Genomic DNA, 18,133 nt, shown 5'->3' on the forward strand with positions numbered 1-18,133 from the left:
GAACAGCCCAAGGAGTAAAGCCCAATTGAAGGATCCCCAAATCGGATAGCCCAAAGAACGAAGTCCAATCGAACGAATCAAGGTGAAGGCCCAAATAAGGGGCCCAAGAATGCGGTAACGCCATCGCCCAAGTTTGTAAGTCGCCCAGAATCTGAACGAATGGAGTGTCATACGGTCGCCCAGAGCTGTTATTCTACTTTCGCCCAAACCTTCAAGTCGCCCAAGGTATCAACAAATATAATGCATCGTGGTTATCAAGGAATGCAGTTATCAAGGCAGTTGTTAAAGTAGTCTTATCACGATCCACGACTCAAGGAATTCAATCGAAAGCAGTTGAACGATGAAAGATAATGGCAGCAGTTAAAAGGCAGTTTCATGACAAAATGGCCACTACAAAGAAAGTGGGTAGTTATAGGACGATCAAGTAGTTTTTAGGGTAGTTAATCACAAAGAGATCGTCTATGAGTTATAAAAGGGAGAAAGGACGCAGAAGCAAAAGACCGAATCCAAAACTTTCGAACAGAGAATATGTAATTTTCATTTCCTTAGTTTTTAGATTTAAACATTTTTCTTTCTGTAACTCGTGTGCTTGCGCCCCTTGGAGGCACGTTATTTTTCATTCCCAATTGTAAAGTTCATCGCCAATAAAAGAACACCCCTTTTTGGGACTTTGTCTCAAGAGGTTTCGTCCCTTACATAATCGTCTGATCCTTTTTAATTGTTAGCGACTTAACCCACGCGAAACAACTTCCTAATTCAAATTTGAATTTTATTTCAATTTATTTACTTTCTACATTTAATTTGATTTATTCGTCATCAACTCAGCATCTATCAATGAGGTGACAAATAAAACTGTACAATTAGCAAAATTCATTTAACAACATTGATAATGATGTAATTATACAACATTTTCAAAGTATCAAAATGTATAGACTACAATTGTAGTAGTGTATTGACTTGTTTTAATTAATATAATGTTATTTAAATAAACTACATTTTAATTTTTAATTCCACGATCCAAAAAATCTGGTTTTGTCAACCCAGATTGACAACCCAAAAAGAAGAAGACGAAGAAGAAGAAGAAGAAGAAGAAGAAGAAGACTGACAACCCAGATTGAACCAGTGTTTTGAACTCCAAAAAGAACTGAAAATAAGTTGTCAAAGATTTGACCAAACATCACCCATAAGAAATCCAGTGTTCCATGGAAAGGATCATACATAAGAAAACATGTCGAGGCTTGTCTAAACTAGAAGCAGAGCCTTGCTCGGGAACAAATCAAAACTTTAATTTGTTCAAGGACTACAATTTAATTATGTAACCATATATGTGGTGGGCTACATTTTTGTATACACTGTGTGGGAATTCAGAAAGTGTCGGACAGGAAAGTGTGTGTGTGTGTGTGTTTTTAAAAAAAAAAAAAAAAACTGTTCAATCATGTGTCATCACGTGAAATGATATTAAAAGTGATGTAAAAGAAAATGTACATGTAGCATGATTGATTTTAATACGCACGCTCGGTGATTGTATGATTAGTAAGGAAGCTAACCCATCTGAGATTTAACCACGATATTGTAGGGGATTGCTCAATGGTTTGGAATAGTAATTTACTCGATAACTAATGTTAAAGCAGTAATTTTATTTTTAGTTCAGGTCTGGTCCCCTCTTAGTACTATTTTTTTCTTTTATTAATAAAACATGACAACAAGCAGAATTGATTTACCAAAACAAAAAAATTGGACTTCAAAGGATGATTGCCATAGAATTGGTCAAATATTTTTAGATTTGATAATTGAAATTTGGCCTCCCAATTGACATATCAATCTTATTGTCTTTCATTATTCACAACCTTAGAGCTTAGGAATGAAAACTGTACCAAATTGGACGATTTTTAGACTATTTTCAAATCAAACAAAATTTTCAAACCAAACTACTTTTTACGGTTTGATTTACCTTCAAATCATAATTTTAATGATATAAAAATAACATCTTTCAAATGAGTAAAAAATAAATATGTTAGTCCCGATATCACTATAACAATTAGTTCCTGTTTGGTGTAGCTTAAAATCAAGTTTTTAGTAGATTTTGATAAAAGTTGATAAAATTTGTGGTAGAAAAATTGATAAAATCAATTATAGACTTTGACATAATTTTTTGTCAAATTTTTAAGCCATACAAACATGGGTTTAGATTTAACCATTTAAATATAATCGTTACATTAATACTAATATATCTGTTTTAATATATTCATTTTTTAAATAAAAAAAGTATTACCATAATTAAATTAATATTTTCCTAAAGAGACAATAGAAGAATAATAGTAGAATAAGTAATTTACTTTAAAAAAATTTGGTTAAAGGTTCGATTTGATTTCAAACGATTTTTAACATTCTTAACTTTAATTGAACCATTTCAATGGTTTGGTTTGGTATAAAATATCGAAACCTAAATCCCGTCAATCCCAACCAATGATTTCGATTCAATTTGACGAGTTAACGGTTTTTGAAAAAGCTTAGGCTATGGACCTCTTAGTCCATGAACTCTAAATCTTTAAAATAAATAACAATTGACTTTTTCCTCCATAACTTCTAACAAATTGGATGCCTTGAATAGATGCATTTAAGGACAAGATTGCAAGTTTTGAAATCAACATAAAAGTACAGAAGAACAAAATAATACTGTAGCAGTGTCTACATGAGATTCTTTAAAGTTCAACCGAAGAACTTTGGATCATAGCCATTGCTAGAGGTAGCAAGAATATAATAAGCCACAATATGACCAATGGAGCCCCACGCCAGTACATCTACGATGTTAAATCCAACAGGGTCATTAGATTTAAGAAGGCTCACGTATTCCTTGGCCCTCACGTCACCTGCTTCGAAGTGTGAAACTCCATTCTGTTCAGGCACCTGTTTCGCCACGTTTTCCCTCTGGAAGTTGAAGAACACAAACCTGCCCAAGAAGAGGGAGAGTCCAGTGCTCAAGCTGATGACCAGTGAAGGGTTGAGCTCGGCCTTGATTTTAAGGCTGCTGGGCCTGGTCTTGGGGCGGCAGAAGGTAGCGGAGATGGGTTTTTGGAATTGGAAGGTGGTGTCAGTGGGCTTGTTGAGGGGTCTAAGACCTTGGAAAGTTGGTGTGGAGAACAGAGTGGAGGCCATTGTGGTGATGGTGGTGGTGGTGGGAGGAGGGGGATTTGGGTATTATGTTGATAAATGGAGTGTGGATATTATTAATCAAAGATGAGAGGTTTATAATTTGAGAAGAAAGAAATGAATTTTGTGAAGAGGTGAATGAATGAAAGAAAGATTTTGTTGACTGAGTTGGCTTCATGTTATTGGTCCTCTTTGGATCAGAGATCCTTGGCCGATCTTCATGATAACAAGGGTAAGTTTGAATTATACAAACATGTTCAAAAATAACTTGATAAAACAAAATTAAACTTTTGTACGTTTTCCTTTTTCTTTCTCCAAGTCTTTTACTATGGGTTAATTTCAAGAACTTTTTCAGTTTATCCTAAAAAATTTCCATCTTGACGAAAGACATCTCAAGAAAAACAAAATTTTCTGTGTTTTATTCTTCTATTTCAGCAAAATAATTTCATCCCTATATTTCGAGTTTCAACAGTCTCAGGAATCATATGTACTGACATAGGGAATAAGAGTGAGATTCAAAATGAATTCGGTAAAAAATGAATTTTAAAGAATGATGCTTAATGGATCATAGCCATTGCTAGAAGTAGCAAGAATATAATAAGCCACAATATGACCAATGGAGCCCCACGCCAGTACATCTACGATGTTAAATCCAACAGGGTCATTAGATTTAAGAAGGCTCACGTATTCCTTGGCCCTCACGTCACCTGCTTCGAAGTGTGAAACTCCATTCTGTTCAGGCACCTGTTTCGCCACGTTTTCCCTCTGGAAGTTGAAGAACACAAACCTGCCCAAGAAGAGGGAGAGTCCAGTGCTGAAGCTGATGACCAGTGAAGGGTTGAGCTCAGCCTTGATTTTAAGGCTGCTGGGCCTGGTCTTGGGGCGGCAGAAGGTAGCGGAGATGGGTTTTTGGAATTGGAAGGTGGTGTCAGTGGGCTTGTTGAGGGGTCTAAGACCTTGGAAAGTTGGTGTGGAGAACAGAGTGGAGGCCATTGTGGTGATGGTGGTGGTGGTGGGAGGAGGGGGATTTGGGTATTATGTTGATAAATGGAGTGTGGATATTATTAATCAAAGATGAGAGGTTTATAATTTGAGAAGAAAGAAATGAATTTTGTGAAGAGGTGAATGAATGAAAGAAAGATTTTGTTGACTGAGTTGGCTTCATGTTATTGGTCCTCTTTGGATCAGAGATCCTTGGCCGATCTTCATGATAACAAGGGTAAGTTTGAATTATACAAACATGTTCAAAAATAACTTGATAAAACAAAATTAAACTTTTGTACGTTTTTCCTTTTTCTTTCTCCAAGTCTTTTACTCTGGGTTAATTTCAAGAACTTTTTCAGTTTATCCTAAAAAATTTCCATCTTGACGAAAGACATCTCAAGAAAAACAAAATTTTCTGTGTTTTATTCTTCTATTTCAGCAAAATAATTTCATCCCTATATTTCGAGTTTCAACAGTCTCAGGAATCATATGTACTGACATAGGGAATAAGAGTGAGATTCAAAATGAATTCGGTAAAAAATGAATTTTAAAGAATGATGCTTAAACGGGACATAATATCATTGGACTTAAATGACAAAATTCCTGAAAAAGACTTGCTCTTCTCTCACGGTGATAATGTAAATCATAATCGAAATGTCACGAACAACTACGATAAACATTCCCAGATACATAAAAACGGGAAACCTAAACTAGTTCACAAGCCGGCCAATGCGTCAAGATCAGCAGCTCTTCTATTTATTATTCACAAAATCCGGTACTCAACTAGCTTTCTGTACAATCACCTAACTGAAAGAAAACATTTTTATACTTCATTGCACAATGGAAGGAATCCAGATCCAAACACTCTGCTGAAGACTGCACTACAAGTTTAAACTTTTTAACATAAAAAGAGCCACGACCAGACACTTATTTTGCAGATTACACAGCTGAATTAGACAATGGAGTCGAGGTACGAGTACTCCCGACGTCGGCCAAACTCAAGGAGACTACTGTACGTACGATCCCACACACCAATGAAAAGAGACTCTGTGTCTGGACTAAATGACATGCCAGAAATCTCACCAAAGAAATCAATTTCCTGCTCCTTCTCATACCCACTTTCAACATCAAAAACATGGACAAAATCTGCAGGCTCTGCCATTGCCATGAATCTACCATCAGATGTGTAGCGGATGGAACGAATGGCTCCAAGGTTGCCTTTCAACGCAGCGACCGACTTGGATAGGTTTCTCACGTCCCAAATTCGGCAAGTTTTATCCTGGTTCCCAGTGGCAAGGGTCAAGCCATCAGGGTGCCATGCTGATGCAAATGAAAAGTCCAAATGCCCACGCAAGGATGCAACAGTCTGGAAAACAGATATCAAATCTTAGTATAAATACTCAAATGCTCCCAATATTTTCGAGATTCACAAAGGAAATACTAGAGTACCTTCCCACTCCTGGGATCCACCAGTAAACCATCTGGGTGATCTCCAACAATTATGAGAAGCTTAGAATCGGGACTCAGAGAAGTATGCTACCATCAGAAACGATAAATCCAGAGAATATGTCATTAGATTATACTACATAGGACTAAGTTGACTACCATAAGTACATCCACCCCAACCCATCAACCCTAACTAAAGAAATTTAAAACAGAAAAAACTCTCTCGAGTTTAATAGCTTCAAATTTCTTTGCACACTGATATTGTGTTGGACAACCATAAAACTACAAACTCTTCAAATATATTAAATTAAGTGATATGCAAAGACAGAGCAGTGTGCAGGGAGGGTTAGGGGGCCATGACACTACAGATAAATCTTCTGGCATTATTTATTTCAATTAGATCCTAAAATTCCTCACTCGTTGATTTTTCAGGCAAATGTTTTATTCTACATGACTTTTGCCCAATCAAGTGTTCACTTAAATCCCAACTCTGCAAAAGACTTGGATGGATACCAATGTCAATATTACCAAACTTTGCTACTTGGGGATTTTTATAGAACAACAAGGTTAATCAAAGTAACCAACTAAAATATAAAACAGAAGATCCCTCAATACACAAGTCAAGACCAAGATAAAAGTGACGTCATAGAGACTAGGTATGGAGGGACATAGGAGGAGAGAGAAAGGTCCTCACATTTACTGGCCAAGGAAAAAGAAAATGTTTGGACTGTTGGAATTTTTCCATATCAAAATCTCGAACTCCGCAATCATTGTTTGATGCTATAAAATGAAGTGCACCACTGAAAAGAGAAGATGAAGATCAGGAGTCAGGAAAGCCCAGAAAAAAATCTTACATCCACAAGTTTCAAGGAATAGCAGATACCTTCTTGACGTATATATTTCAACGGCATTAGTGATGGCATTGTCATCGTAGGTAGTCCGTGTGCAATAACTCACTCCGGGTCTATCTAAAAACTGCAATCAAATAAGTGGAAACGAATACCTCAATAATAGGGCTCAAGTTACCTTGACACGTAGTATTTGTGTTGGAATAGATCGAAAAGCAAAAGAACAGCCTAACAACTCAAAAATAAGATTCTTTCTTATATTAACCAAACTAGTTTTTTCAGACTGTACATGTTAAAGCCATTAAGAAACTGGTGACAAGGAGAGCGAAAGTGGTAGATTTGCAACAGAAACAAAATCACTAGTTTGTTTTGTACTTGCTCTTAATTGATATTACTAAGCTCCTGTTTCAGCTCCAGTTTAATTTAATGAATTTTTCTCTTTCTTCATTTTCAAAGACACATTCTTCAATAAAATAATATTACACATAAACCCAAAACCTTTTTTTTACTTTTTAACTACACATTCTCCAAAAAGTTACTATTCCAAAATACATTTAGTTCCAAAAATCTCATAAAAATGGAGCCCAAACAATGGCTAAAATCAGTGTCAACCACTAAATGTGTAAGCACTTTGCATTGTATGACTTTTAAATTGAAATGCAAGAAAAATTAGACAGATAAAAAATGAAGTGTTTTATATAAATAACGGTAATCAAGCAACTACCACAAATGAAGATACTGCAATACCGTTATATAACTTTAAGAAAAAATAATAACAACAACAACAACAACAATTAATAATATAAACCTTGCAGATAAGTTCTCCCTGAAATCCTCCAGCAACCAGAAGCTTATTCTTCACTGCTAGTGTGCTGACCTGGGTTTGTGTAAATCCTTCCAACAGGCTTCCAGGATGTTTCTGGAAAAGAGATAACTTGCAGTCTTGTATTGGACCGGTTGTAGCTCCAATATTGGAGGAGAGAGAATGGCGCAACTAGAAATATACAACATATGAGAACAAAATACTCACCTCAGAAGGTGCTATATGTCCTGACGCATTAAAAACTTCAGACTTTGTGCAAGTCAAGGACGACCAATGCAAAACTGAGAAACGTGACACGAGGTAAACATCGTGCTTTGTTGCAGCCCATACCAAATTTCTCAACTGCATCATCAAACAATGAACGTGAGTTTCAGTATAGAGCTTCTAAAGCAAACATGAGCTACATAAAATTAGAACAAAGAAGATGAAATAACAATAAAGGAAACAAACAAACAGAATAGTGATCCATGTTCCCCTGCCAGCTCGTTCTTTCCCCTACACCTTTTGCTAACCATTTTTTCTTCTTTCTATAATGGGCTTTGTTATTGAGGCTCATAGAAAGGAGCAAATTTACAATGACCTCATTAAATGTTAAAAAACACAAACCAAAGCAAAACAGGATATATGAATGTGGAACAAAATCCTATGAGTTCAACTGTTCACGCACATTACATAATGGTGACTATTCATCATCTTCGCTAATTTGTGTTTCCTCTGCTTTAATAGCCTGCTCCTTGTGGGAAATCAAGACAGTTGTTATCTGATAGATAATAACGTCCTTAAGAGTATGAGTCATCTTTCATACCCAAGTTATCATAAACGTAAACACCTTAAAATCTCATTTGGACCGCTTAAAAGAAGAATTTTTCAAATCTCAACAGTTTTCCTTTCAAGTAATCTAATTACAACAGCATATGATCACCTTGGAAGTAATTGATACAATATCTAAAACTAAACAAATAACTCAAAAGGAACACCACCATTCAAGACATGATAAATATAATCAACAGTAAAGAGTTATATCAGCAGATGATGATGATGATATCAATTACAGAAATGAAATATAGCATTAAGCACTCATTGTTCTACAGAAATGAGATAGAAAAGACTTCCTGCTGATTGTTTAAAATCGAACTTAACAGATGCAGATAACAGAAAAACGTAGGAAGAAAGTAAAATTTATCTAGTTGATGAAGTAACTTCAAGGATAAAAACTTGTCACTGACCTGGAAATGCAAGATTGTTGATTTCACAGATCTTGAATTGCGTCTGAATTCGTAATACAATCCCCTTTTATCTGTAGTTTTGCATTGCTATTCAGAAGTGGAAAAGGCATACAACGTGAGTGAAAAAATAATTGAAATAATAATTCACTAAACCATTTTTTTCCCCAGAGGAAACGAGAAGGGACTTTTCTAAAAGCAAAACAGAACAGTTCACCTTCTCTGATCCTTCTCCCGATAGAGGAATGTTTTCATAATTTTTGTACTGTTCTATTCTAGTCTGCCTATACTTCTCCCTTGTTATGCTGAGCCTGTCCCATCGAATCCCTTGAATATCTTTGCCTCTCCTAGCTTGAGCGGCTGTAGTATCATGAATTCTATCATTCTGTACAACAAAGGAAAAATGACAGACAGCAGCAAGGATAGATGAAGGTTGAAGATTTCTAGAGAAAATCATGAAAAATAATATTTCACTTAGATAACGCTTTACGGACATAAACAATTGAGCTCACAATATAGGTTTTGAACACACCATGTAATCATACTCATCTGCATCGGAATCTGAGGCACCAGCATCTCGACCATGAAACTCATCACCCATGTCATCATCTACATCTTCCATTTCCTGTTCATTGTCCATGTAATCATCGTTGTTTTCTTGATGATTGGACATGATCTACAGAAGAATAGACCTGCATCAAAATCCAACCAGAATATAGAGATGTCCAATATGAACATCATGGCTTTTAATCAAAAGAAAATCAAGAATTTTAAGTTTTGGCAGAAGCAATAGAATATATGCAATTTTCGACATGTACTTCTGAAGTGAATCACACCCAAAATAAAAACCAACACATAATGCACCTGGAACCAGTATAATGAATATAATAACTAACAAGTCACCTAGAAATAACAAGCAGAATTTAAAAGACACTGACATTTGCATGTGAGTCTACCTATTGTGGTCTAAGTAGACAAACATGTTAACACGCACTAAATGATTTAAACCTGAATCTGAAATGAGCAGACCTAAATGAAACCAATCTTTTTGATTACATATGGTAGTCACATAGGATCATGACGATGAAGCCCAAAATATGTAATTTTTGTACAAGAAAATTTAATGGCATTATTCGTAGCAGAAAATTATATATCTTTCAAAAAACTAAACCCACTTCAAGGAGGCATTCACAAGTTATAGCTTCCATTTATTTAATTAATTAATTTACTTTTATTGGTGACCATGATCACCACATAAATTTATAATAAAAAATAAAAAAATAAAAAAACAAAATTTCTATACATGGGGATTGGTTGGAAGGCCTCCTCTGTAGCCAGTATACCAAAAATTGTTGTTGGCAGATTTGCTTTAATATATAAACTTCCCCGACCTTCAGAATACATAACAGATTATGTGCTCTAAATATTTCATATTCTATATCCAACCAAATATGAGAGCATGCAGGAAGTTTGTTTATTTGATAAGTAGAACAATGTTGATGAACTCGGGCATTTGAGGAAGCCCCTGACCTCTGGGCGACAAACATTTTGTTTTAGGGGTGTCGAAAGGCCTTTTTTACATCCAATGATATAAGTGTATACCTTTCAAGTGGCTGTTGGGCCATATTGGAGAACAAACTAATGTTTTATGGCCTAATAAAAAGACTATGGATTTACTTTATATGACACAAAGCCAACTCCAGCTACCCATGGTTAATAATTATCATCCTTCAAGTGAAATAAGTCCAAATAGATGGGGTTTACTTACGAGGACCCACATGATATTGGGACCCAAATGGTGAGATTCTCAATCTCGAGCAGTTTGAGTGGAGACCAGAATTGGAGGGATTGGATTTTTCTACCATCACAAAGGAGGATACCGATTGGTTAGAAAGACCATTTGAGGAGGATGAAATTAAGGAGGTGGTGTTTAGTATGAATCATGATAAGGTCTCATGACCAGACGGTATCTCGTTCTCATTTTATAAAGCTTGTTGGTAGGTGATGAGACTGAATATTACGAATGTTCTTACTTATTTTTCTAAGTGTGGCAGGCATTTAAAAAGTTCTAATGCTACATTTATTATGTTAATCCCTAAGAAAAAGGGAGCGACTAAAATTAAGAATTTTCGCCCTATTAGCTTAGTCAGATTATTGTGAAAGTTATGGCAAATAGACTAAAGGAGGAGTTAGGGGAAGTGGTGTCTAAGTTTTAGAATGTTTTTCTGAAAGGACGCCAGATTTTGGATTCTGTACTGATAGCAAATGAATGCATTAACTTAAGATTGCGCCTAGAGATTCCAGGGATGCTATGCAAACTCAATATTCAGAAGGCTTATGATCACGTGAACTGGGAGTTCCTTTTGTATATGCTTAGGCCCACGTGAACTGGGGGTTCCTTTTGTATATGTTTAGGCGATGTGGCTTTAGGTATAAGTGGTGTTAGTGGATTCAATTTGTCTCCCTACCATTTTGATCTCAATTTAGGTCAACAGTACCCCTGACGGTTATTTTCGGAGCAACAAAGGTTTGAGGCAAGGGAATATATTGTCTTCATTATTGTTTGTTATTATAATGGAGACCTTTAGTAGGATACTTGAGAAGGTTGTGGGGGAGAATTTGATAAGGGGCTTTATGGTTGGTCAATTGCAGGTGTTCCGCTTGTATTTGCAAATGACACACTGACTTTATGTGATGCAAATGATGAGTAATTCAACAACTTGTGACGCTTGCCCCTATTTTTGAAGCGGTGTCTGGATTGAAGATAAATCTGGAGAAATATGAGACTATTCCAGTAGGAAAGGTTGCTAACGTGGAGGAATTGACTGAAATATTAGATTGTAAGGTTACGTAGTTGCTTATGTCATATCTAGGGATCCCTTTAGGGGGCACAATTTAAAAGTATAAATGTTCATAATGATATTGTGGAAATGGTAGAGAGGAGATTAGGGGGTGGAAGAGTATGTACCTCTCAAAGGGAGATCGTCTTATTCTCATTAAATCTACTCTCTAATCTCCCTACTTATTTTTTTCATTGTTTCCTATTCTTGTTTTAGTGGCAAATAGATTAGAGGGGATTCAAAATTTCTTTGGGCAAGGTTGGGGGAGGAGAGAAAACTTCGTTCGATTAATTGGAGAGTTGTTTGTTCTACTATGAGAATGGGGGCCTCGGATTGATGAGCCTTGTTTTGTTTAATAAGGTCGCAAGTGGCTGTGGCGATTTGGAGTAGAGAGTTTCTGGAGAGAAATCATAGGGGTAAAGTATGGTGCGATAGAGGGGGGTTGGTGTTCGGTCGAGGATCGTAATTTTTATGGGGTGATTAAGTGGAAGTATATCCGATGAGGATGGAGGGACTTTTGAGATAGATTGAATTTTGTGATGGGGAATGGTAATATTATTAGATTTGGGGATGATTTTTGGTGTAGAAATCAACCGCTAAAGATAGGGTTTCTTTCCTTACATCGCATTGCTCTGGTGCCCTTTGCCACAGTGAATGACATATTAGCCATTCACAATGGGAGCTATAGCTAGAATATTATTTTCGGGAAGGGTTTGCACGATTGGGAGTTGAAAATGATTATGGGCGATTTTTTAACTCTTTGCATAAGATGCAAATCCGGGTAGGGCAGGGTGATCGTAGCAGATGGAGGTTGACACGGGATGGACACAAGGTTGACAGAGGATGGTATTTTCAGTTCGTACTTATTTTAAATCTCTTTTGGGATCTGCGAAGAGTTCATTCCTCTGGAAGATGGTGTGGCAATACAAATTGCCTCCACGTGTGGCATTTTTACTGTGGACGGTTATGAGGGGCAAGTATTAACGGTGGATAATTTTCAAAGAAAAGACTTCTATGTAAACAAGTAGTGTTATATGTGAAAGCGATGGGGAGACGCATAAACCACTTGTTTATTTATTGTGATCTGTGAAACAGTATTTCAGCTTCTTAACATATGGACTGGGTGTTGGCTAGGCACATAGAGGACGTGTTGCAGGCATAGATGAAAAAACTTTGTGATAAAGGTAGCAAGCATTTATAAGATATTATACCAGGATGCATTGCATTGCATGGTAGGGCTGAAAGCAAAAACCGTCAAACCAAAAAATCGAACCAAAATCGCATTTAAGAAACTGTTGGTTTCGTGCCACGTAGACCAGGTCAACGAAATGATTCTAAACCGAACCAAACCAAACCGAACCAGTCAAACCGGGTTTGAGAATTTTAATTATGATTAAAAACCAAATCAGACCGGCGAAAAAATATATAAAAATATAAAAAATGAAATTGTTTGAAAAATCATCAAAATATGTAAAATTCAAAAGTTTTGTCATTTGTGGGTATTTTTGTCAATTTTTAATTTTTTAATACAAATATATTAGTATTATCCAATAATCCTAATTTATATCTAATAATCTCAAGACTAATATAACCTATCAAAAGCCCTTTTCCTCTTCAGAATTTAAATGCACTCCAGCCCACACCCAACACAGTCTTTAGCCACCGGCACCAACACTTCTTTTTCAGATTTTTCAAGCTTCTTCAAAGTTGAATTGAAATCCATTATACCGAATCGGAGACAAAGAGATCCTAGACCTTTGGTGATAATATTTGCTACGAATAAAGTTTCAGATCAATAATTTTTTTGGAGCAAACTAAAGTAAGAATCTGAAATTAAATGCGTTTTGTAACGTCATACAAACGTAAACTCGTATAATTGTTATGTTTAGATATTGTAAACAATTACTTTATTATTGAGGTTGGTTATTCTCTTTGTCTAATCAGTATCATTTTTTCAAATATGATGATCACGAGATCTTGTTGGACATCATTATGTTTTTTGGGCCTTATATCTATTTTAGTAGACTTGTATTGAAACGTTATTGTATAGTCATTAGCCTAAAAAAGGTGAACAAAAATGAAAAAAAACTATGTTTTAGTTTATTATGATTTCACTTTGATTTAGTTAGTATTTAAATTTATAATAAATATATTAGTTTGTTTTAGTACCTGTTTGAGCCACATTCTTTGAAAAAATATATTTTTCAACCGTAATTTGATGTCATTTTTACCACACATTCTTCAATAAAATAATATTACACACAAATTCAAAATTTTTCCTCATTTTTTAACCATATATTCTCTATCAATCTACTATTTTAAAATATATCCTTTAAAAATAATGTGACTCAAGCACACACTAGATTCATTGCTAGTAAGATATAAATATTAATTGAATTCAATGAATTAATGACATATATGGCGAAACCAACTGTTTAAAATCGGATCAAACCGTTAGGTTTAGGCTTGAGTTTTTTTCAAATCGTTCAAAATGGTTTAGTTTGAGTTTAGATTTTTCTCAAACTGGCTTAAATAATTTGGTTTGAAAATTTGTCAAAAGTCGGTAAAATCGAACCGCTTACACCCCTCTTCTATGGTGTGTGCGTGTGTAAAGAGAAAGGTATGACCGATGTTTTAAAGATCAAACACGGACAATGGAGCAAATCAATGAGTTGTTTTATCTAACTTTGTATATTTGGTTTAATGCCAGTGGCCGTTAATTCGACAAAAGGGCTACCTAACATCACATTGTTTCTTTCTTGTTTAAATCGAGAATACACTTCTTGTATGCACTCTTTTGATTAATAAAATTATCAAATTTACCTATAAAAAAAGTCCAAATAGGAAATAGAAAAAGGACACAAGACCAGGCAAATCCTTTTATTTATTTTGAGTTCTAATTACCATTTATGCTCAAAAGATAATGACATTATTTTGTATCAATGATGAGGAATTATATCATGTGAACACTTTGATTGTTCATAAAATAGAAGACCTAATTTATAAGCCGAGGAAAGAAATAGAATAGAGGGCAGTTTGGACATTAAAGTGTTTAAAGTTAATTGTATATATTTTTCGTTCATATGTTAAGCTAAACTACTATTTGTTTTGAATTTCCTTACGATATGCTTGTAGCTTTGATGTTGTGGTTGTTAAGGATCCAACTGCAATGAATCTTTCAATAGATTTATTTGTGGACCAAATGGAGTGAAAGAATTGATTCATGAAGCCAATATCACATTTAATACGAAAAAGGTAAGTGGACAATTAACGATAAGAAAGCTTCAATTCGTCCAGCCAGTAGGTGGGCAATGTGCTTATCTTGGGTAACAAATACTACAAAGCGATTAGCACTTCTACGTAGACAGTTGAGCGACATGACTAGGGAAAGCAATGCCTTTGTTTAACATGCTATGGTCTCAACACCCTTATGAGGTAGGTGATGAGTTTCACCAGCTTCAAGCCTAGTCAACGCGTGGCTAGGAATCGATGTTGTGGGTGTTAATGATCCAATTTCATCTTATCTTTCAATAAATGCAATAATCAACTCTTTAGGAGCATTAAACATATCCTTTTGTGCCTTTTTTACCAATAGCTTTCCATAATTTTTCAGATTTCAATATATTTCTAAAATTACTCATATTTTTAAAATTTTCTATTTGTAAAGTACTTTAGAATTTGAATGTTTGAAAAGGCATATGGCCCACTGCTAGCCTTGTTCCTTCACCTAACCGCAAGTAAAATCCAGATCCTTGAGGCATGGACTACAGAACTTCTCACGCATCATTATAGAATCACAAACACATGAACAACCTTTGTATTCTCATAGAGAAATGAATTGTCAATCACAACTTACAAGGCATGCAATGAACTTCCAGCTAAAGTGCAATAATGCAAATACCAATTTCCACCAAAACAGCATGTTCATGGAAAATAAAAGGCTAGTTTTCGTAGGAGACATGCAGCACAGTTAAACATCCTTAGTAACATTTCCATAATTTTCTTACATATTGATACTTATCTTAATGGTTCATTTAGCGTTTCCACTGCTGGCCCCACAAGCAAAGAGGTTTCAAGATACCAGCAACCAAGTGAATGTAAAGGGATCCAAGCAAATCTTCTAGATCTAGACAAACCTACCCTTTTCTTCTCTCTTCTTTTCCTTACATCCCAGGTCCTCTACCGAATTTTCTCCATTTTGAGTGACGTGAAGAACTGCTAAAAGAAATGAAACCCAGGTATCTAATAGTTATCAACTGGCTAAATATGGTCTGCAGGAACCAGAGTCCACATTCATCTCTCTCTGTTTATTTTCATTTCTTCCTTTGAATTTGTCTATTTGACTTAGGAGAATAACTATATGGAGACACGGCATTTATGTTTAAAAAGAGGAACAGAAATATATATTCCAAGTGCGTTCATTAGAAGCAATGGAAAACATGAAGAAAATACTGCCAATATAGTAACAAATAGAAATTATGATGAAATTATTGTTGCAACTAAGGAAACAACATAATCATAAAAACAAAAGATTATTAATTTTTGACACAAAGCTAACTAAACAAAACAACATGCCGCGGGTTTTGCATAAATAATGCCACAAGAAAACCATCAATACGAAGTGCGATATTTCTATAATAATCAGTATACAGAGAAGAAACGCCCAAAAAAAAAAAAATACATGTTTCGACAGAACAGTACTAATATCGTCATATTTATACGAAACCAAACCGAACCGCAAGGCGAACACCTTAAACTGAAAAACAAAAACACGAAAAGGAGAAAAAGATGCACTGACCTTCACTCCAAAAAGAAGTACGTCCAAAAATATATAAACCCTAGGATTCCCTAAACAAATTAAAAGCAAGTATACCAAAACAAATGAATGCACGTATACGGACATAAAAAATTAAACTCAACAAAACAAAAATTCATAGAACGTAGTTGTAAAAACACAAAACCTTTCAGAACTGACGAGAAAGCAAGGATCGAACTCTTCCTGAATTCGTAAAATAAGAGGTTTAATTAAACAATTGAATTGAATTTATTAATTGATTAATTCAGGAATTTCCTTGTAGGTAGATCGCGATAGGTCTCGAAGAGGGAAATTTATGTGCATATATCTGGCAAATTCTATCCACCGGTTTTCACCGACTGTCCAGACTAAGGAATAGGATTGAACGATACAGACAAATCGTGCTGATTTTCGCGTATAAATAAAATTAGTTAATTTCACTAGTGGCCACCGATTTTATGGAAAAATTCCATATTGGTCATTGAATTGTAAAAGTATAGAATAAAATCCAATAAACTACTATTCGACTTGATGATATTATGAATCTACTCCCGACTATTTTTCAGCTCTTTGTCGAGCCTTTCATTATAGATGATAATAAAAGATTTATAATCCAGATTACAAACTTAGTAAAACGAAATAATTATATAAATCGATCATTTTATAAGACTTATACTTCTACTTTTTGTACAAGACTTATACTTCTCATTAAACTTATTTTATGATTTGTTACATGATAATTTCAATCACGCATTCACACAAAAATATATTTTATATATTCTCCCAAAAAAAATTTCTACTTTTTAACCATATACTCTTCTAGAAATATTATTTAAAACTCATTTTCTCTGCAATTAAAGGAAATCAAATAGGCACATAATTTCACGACGAAATGGGTACGAAGATTATTAGGCAATGTCAGTGTTTACTGGGCTACATCAAATCTAGAGTAAATGCTGTTAAAGAAGTGACCAAATATGTAAAGTTAAATCGATTAGTCACGGAAATTTTTAATGACCAATTTAAAATTTTACATGAAATTCAATTACCGTTTGTGAAATTGACATAAATAATATTATTAACGTCAGTTTGGTGCATTGCCCTTGCTAGGCCACCAATTACCATTGCTCGGGGTTTTGCTAGATGAACAAGGGCCATGTAGGCCCTTTAACAGCTTTTCCCTACTGCTTGTTTTCTTGTGGATCGCTAGCCCCGACTTAAACTTATGAGATTGAGAGAGATGGGAAAGTACCGTTGTATAGATTTTATTTGAAAGTTGTAGGAGCATACTTTCTTCATTTCTTCTGTATTTGGAGTCTAAAGCTATGGTATCCCAAGTGGGAGGAATAAGCGCAATAGCCCTAGAGTCCCCGACCCCGTCTTTAAGAAAAAAAAGAAGCTAGGTCACAAAATGGTTACTGATTAGTAATTATATAGGGAAAATTTTCTTTTTCCTTTTTTACTTCAAAAAAGTTAGTGGTTCCATCTTATTTTGGGAAGTAATACAATAAGCCCTTATTTGAACCTCATTCTTTGGAAAAAAAATTGTATGATTGAAATGACTTCAAAACATTGTTTAAGTATTTTTTTTAATTCTTTTTTTCTTCTCCCCAAAGAATGGGGTGTTGGGAATTCACTTAACATGCACAGCGAAATTTAACAAATTTCAATTCCCATTCAAGATTCAGTTTTGTATTTAGATAAAAACTGTGATAAGAAATATACCTTTTCTTGTAATTTGCAAACTCCTTCGCGTTATTCCTTTCCAGCAGCTTGAATCTGCCCCCCACAGCTGTCCAATTATCCAGCCTCCAATGAAATCCATACAGAGAATAGACTGCAACTGCTAGGGTTTCTCTCTTGTGCTAGCAAGAATAATGAAAACCCTTTTTGGACCTCAAACCCTAGCTGTGTATATATATAAACCCAAACGGACCCGGCCCGGTCCGGTCCAATATTTAATTAATTCGGGATTATAAATAACAAATTCAATTAATTAATTTATCCAACGATTGTTAAATTAA

At 35.0% G+C, this 18,133-nt stretch overlaps 3 protein-coding genes across 6 annotated transcripts; 2 read left to right on the forward strand and 1 right to left on the reverse strand.

The window, feature by feature from the left end:
• The first annotated feature begins 2,544 nt into the window (after positions 1-2,544).
• On the forward strand, positions 2,545-4,245 carry LOC111376463. The gene is made up of 2 exons (XM_022999422.1): positions 2,545-2,757; positions 3,745-4,245. The coding sequence occupies exon 2, from the start codon at positions 3,767-3,769 to the stop codon at positions 4,226-4,228; it is 462 nt and encodes a 153-aa protein (XP_022855190.1). The 5' UTR covers positions 2,545-2,757; positions 3,745-3,766; the 3' UTR covers positions 4,229-4,245.
• Positions 2,630-3,256, forward strand: LOC111376462. The gene has a single exon (XM_022999421.1). The coding sequence runs from the start codon at positions 2,780-2,782 to the stop codon at positions 3,239-3,241; it is 462 nt and encodes a 153-aa protein (XP_022855189.1). The 5' UTR covers positions 2,630-2,779; the 3' UTR covers positions 3,242-3,256.
• Positions 4,246-4,738: 493 nt separating the features above from the next.
• On the reverse strand, positions 4,739-16,495 carry LOC111376464 (uncharacterized WD repeat-containing protein C2A9.03-like). Of its 4 annotated transcripts, none has more exons than XM_022999424.1 (11): positions 16,276-16,495; positions 16,113-16,162; positions 9,007-9,150; positions 8,692-8,859; positions 8,478-8,564; positions 7,459-7,593; positions 7,237-7,347; positions 6,464-6,555; positions 6,275-6,380; positions 5,584-5,670; positions 4,739-5,500 (listed from the first exon to the last, which is right to left on the reverse strand). In XM_022999424.1, exons 3-11 carry the CDS (start codon positions 9,145-9,147, stop codon positions 5,087-5,089), a joined length of 1,341 nt encoding a protein of 446 aa, XP_022855192.1. In that variant the 5' UTR covers positions 9,148-9,150; positions 16,113-16,162; positions 16,276-16,495; the 3' UTR covers positions 4,739-5,086. The 4 variants fall into 4 exon arrangements, with proteins under 4 accessions (XP_022855192.1, XP_022855191.1, XP_022855194.1 ...); XM_022999423.1 differs by having other exon boundaries at positions 9,007-9,166; XM_022999426.1 differs by lacking the exon at positions 16,113-16,162.
• Positions 16,496-18,133: the final 1,638 nt, after the last annotated feature.

The sequence above is a fragment of the Olea europaea genome, unplaced genomic scaffold (assembly GCF_002742605.1).
Source record: "Olea europaea var. sylvestris unplaced genomic scaffold, O_europaea_v1 scaffold1508, whole genome shotgun sequence".
NCBI lineage: Eukaryota > Viridiplantae > Streptophyta > Magnoliopsida > Lamiales > Oleaceae > Olea > Olea europaea.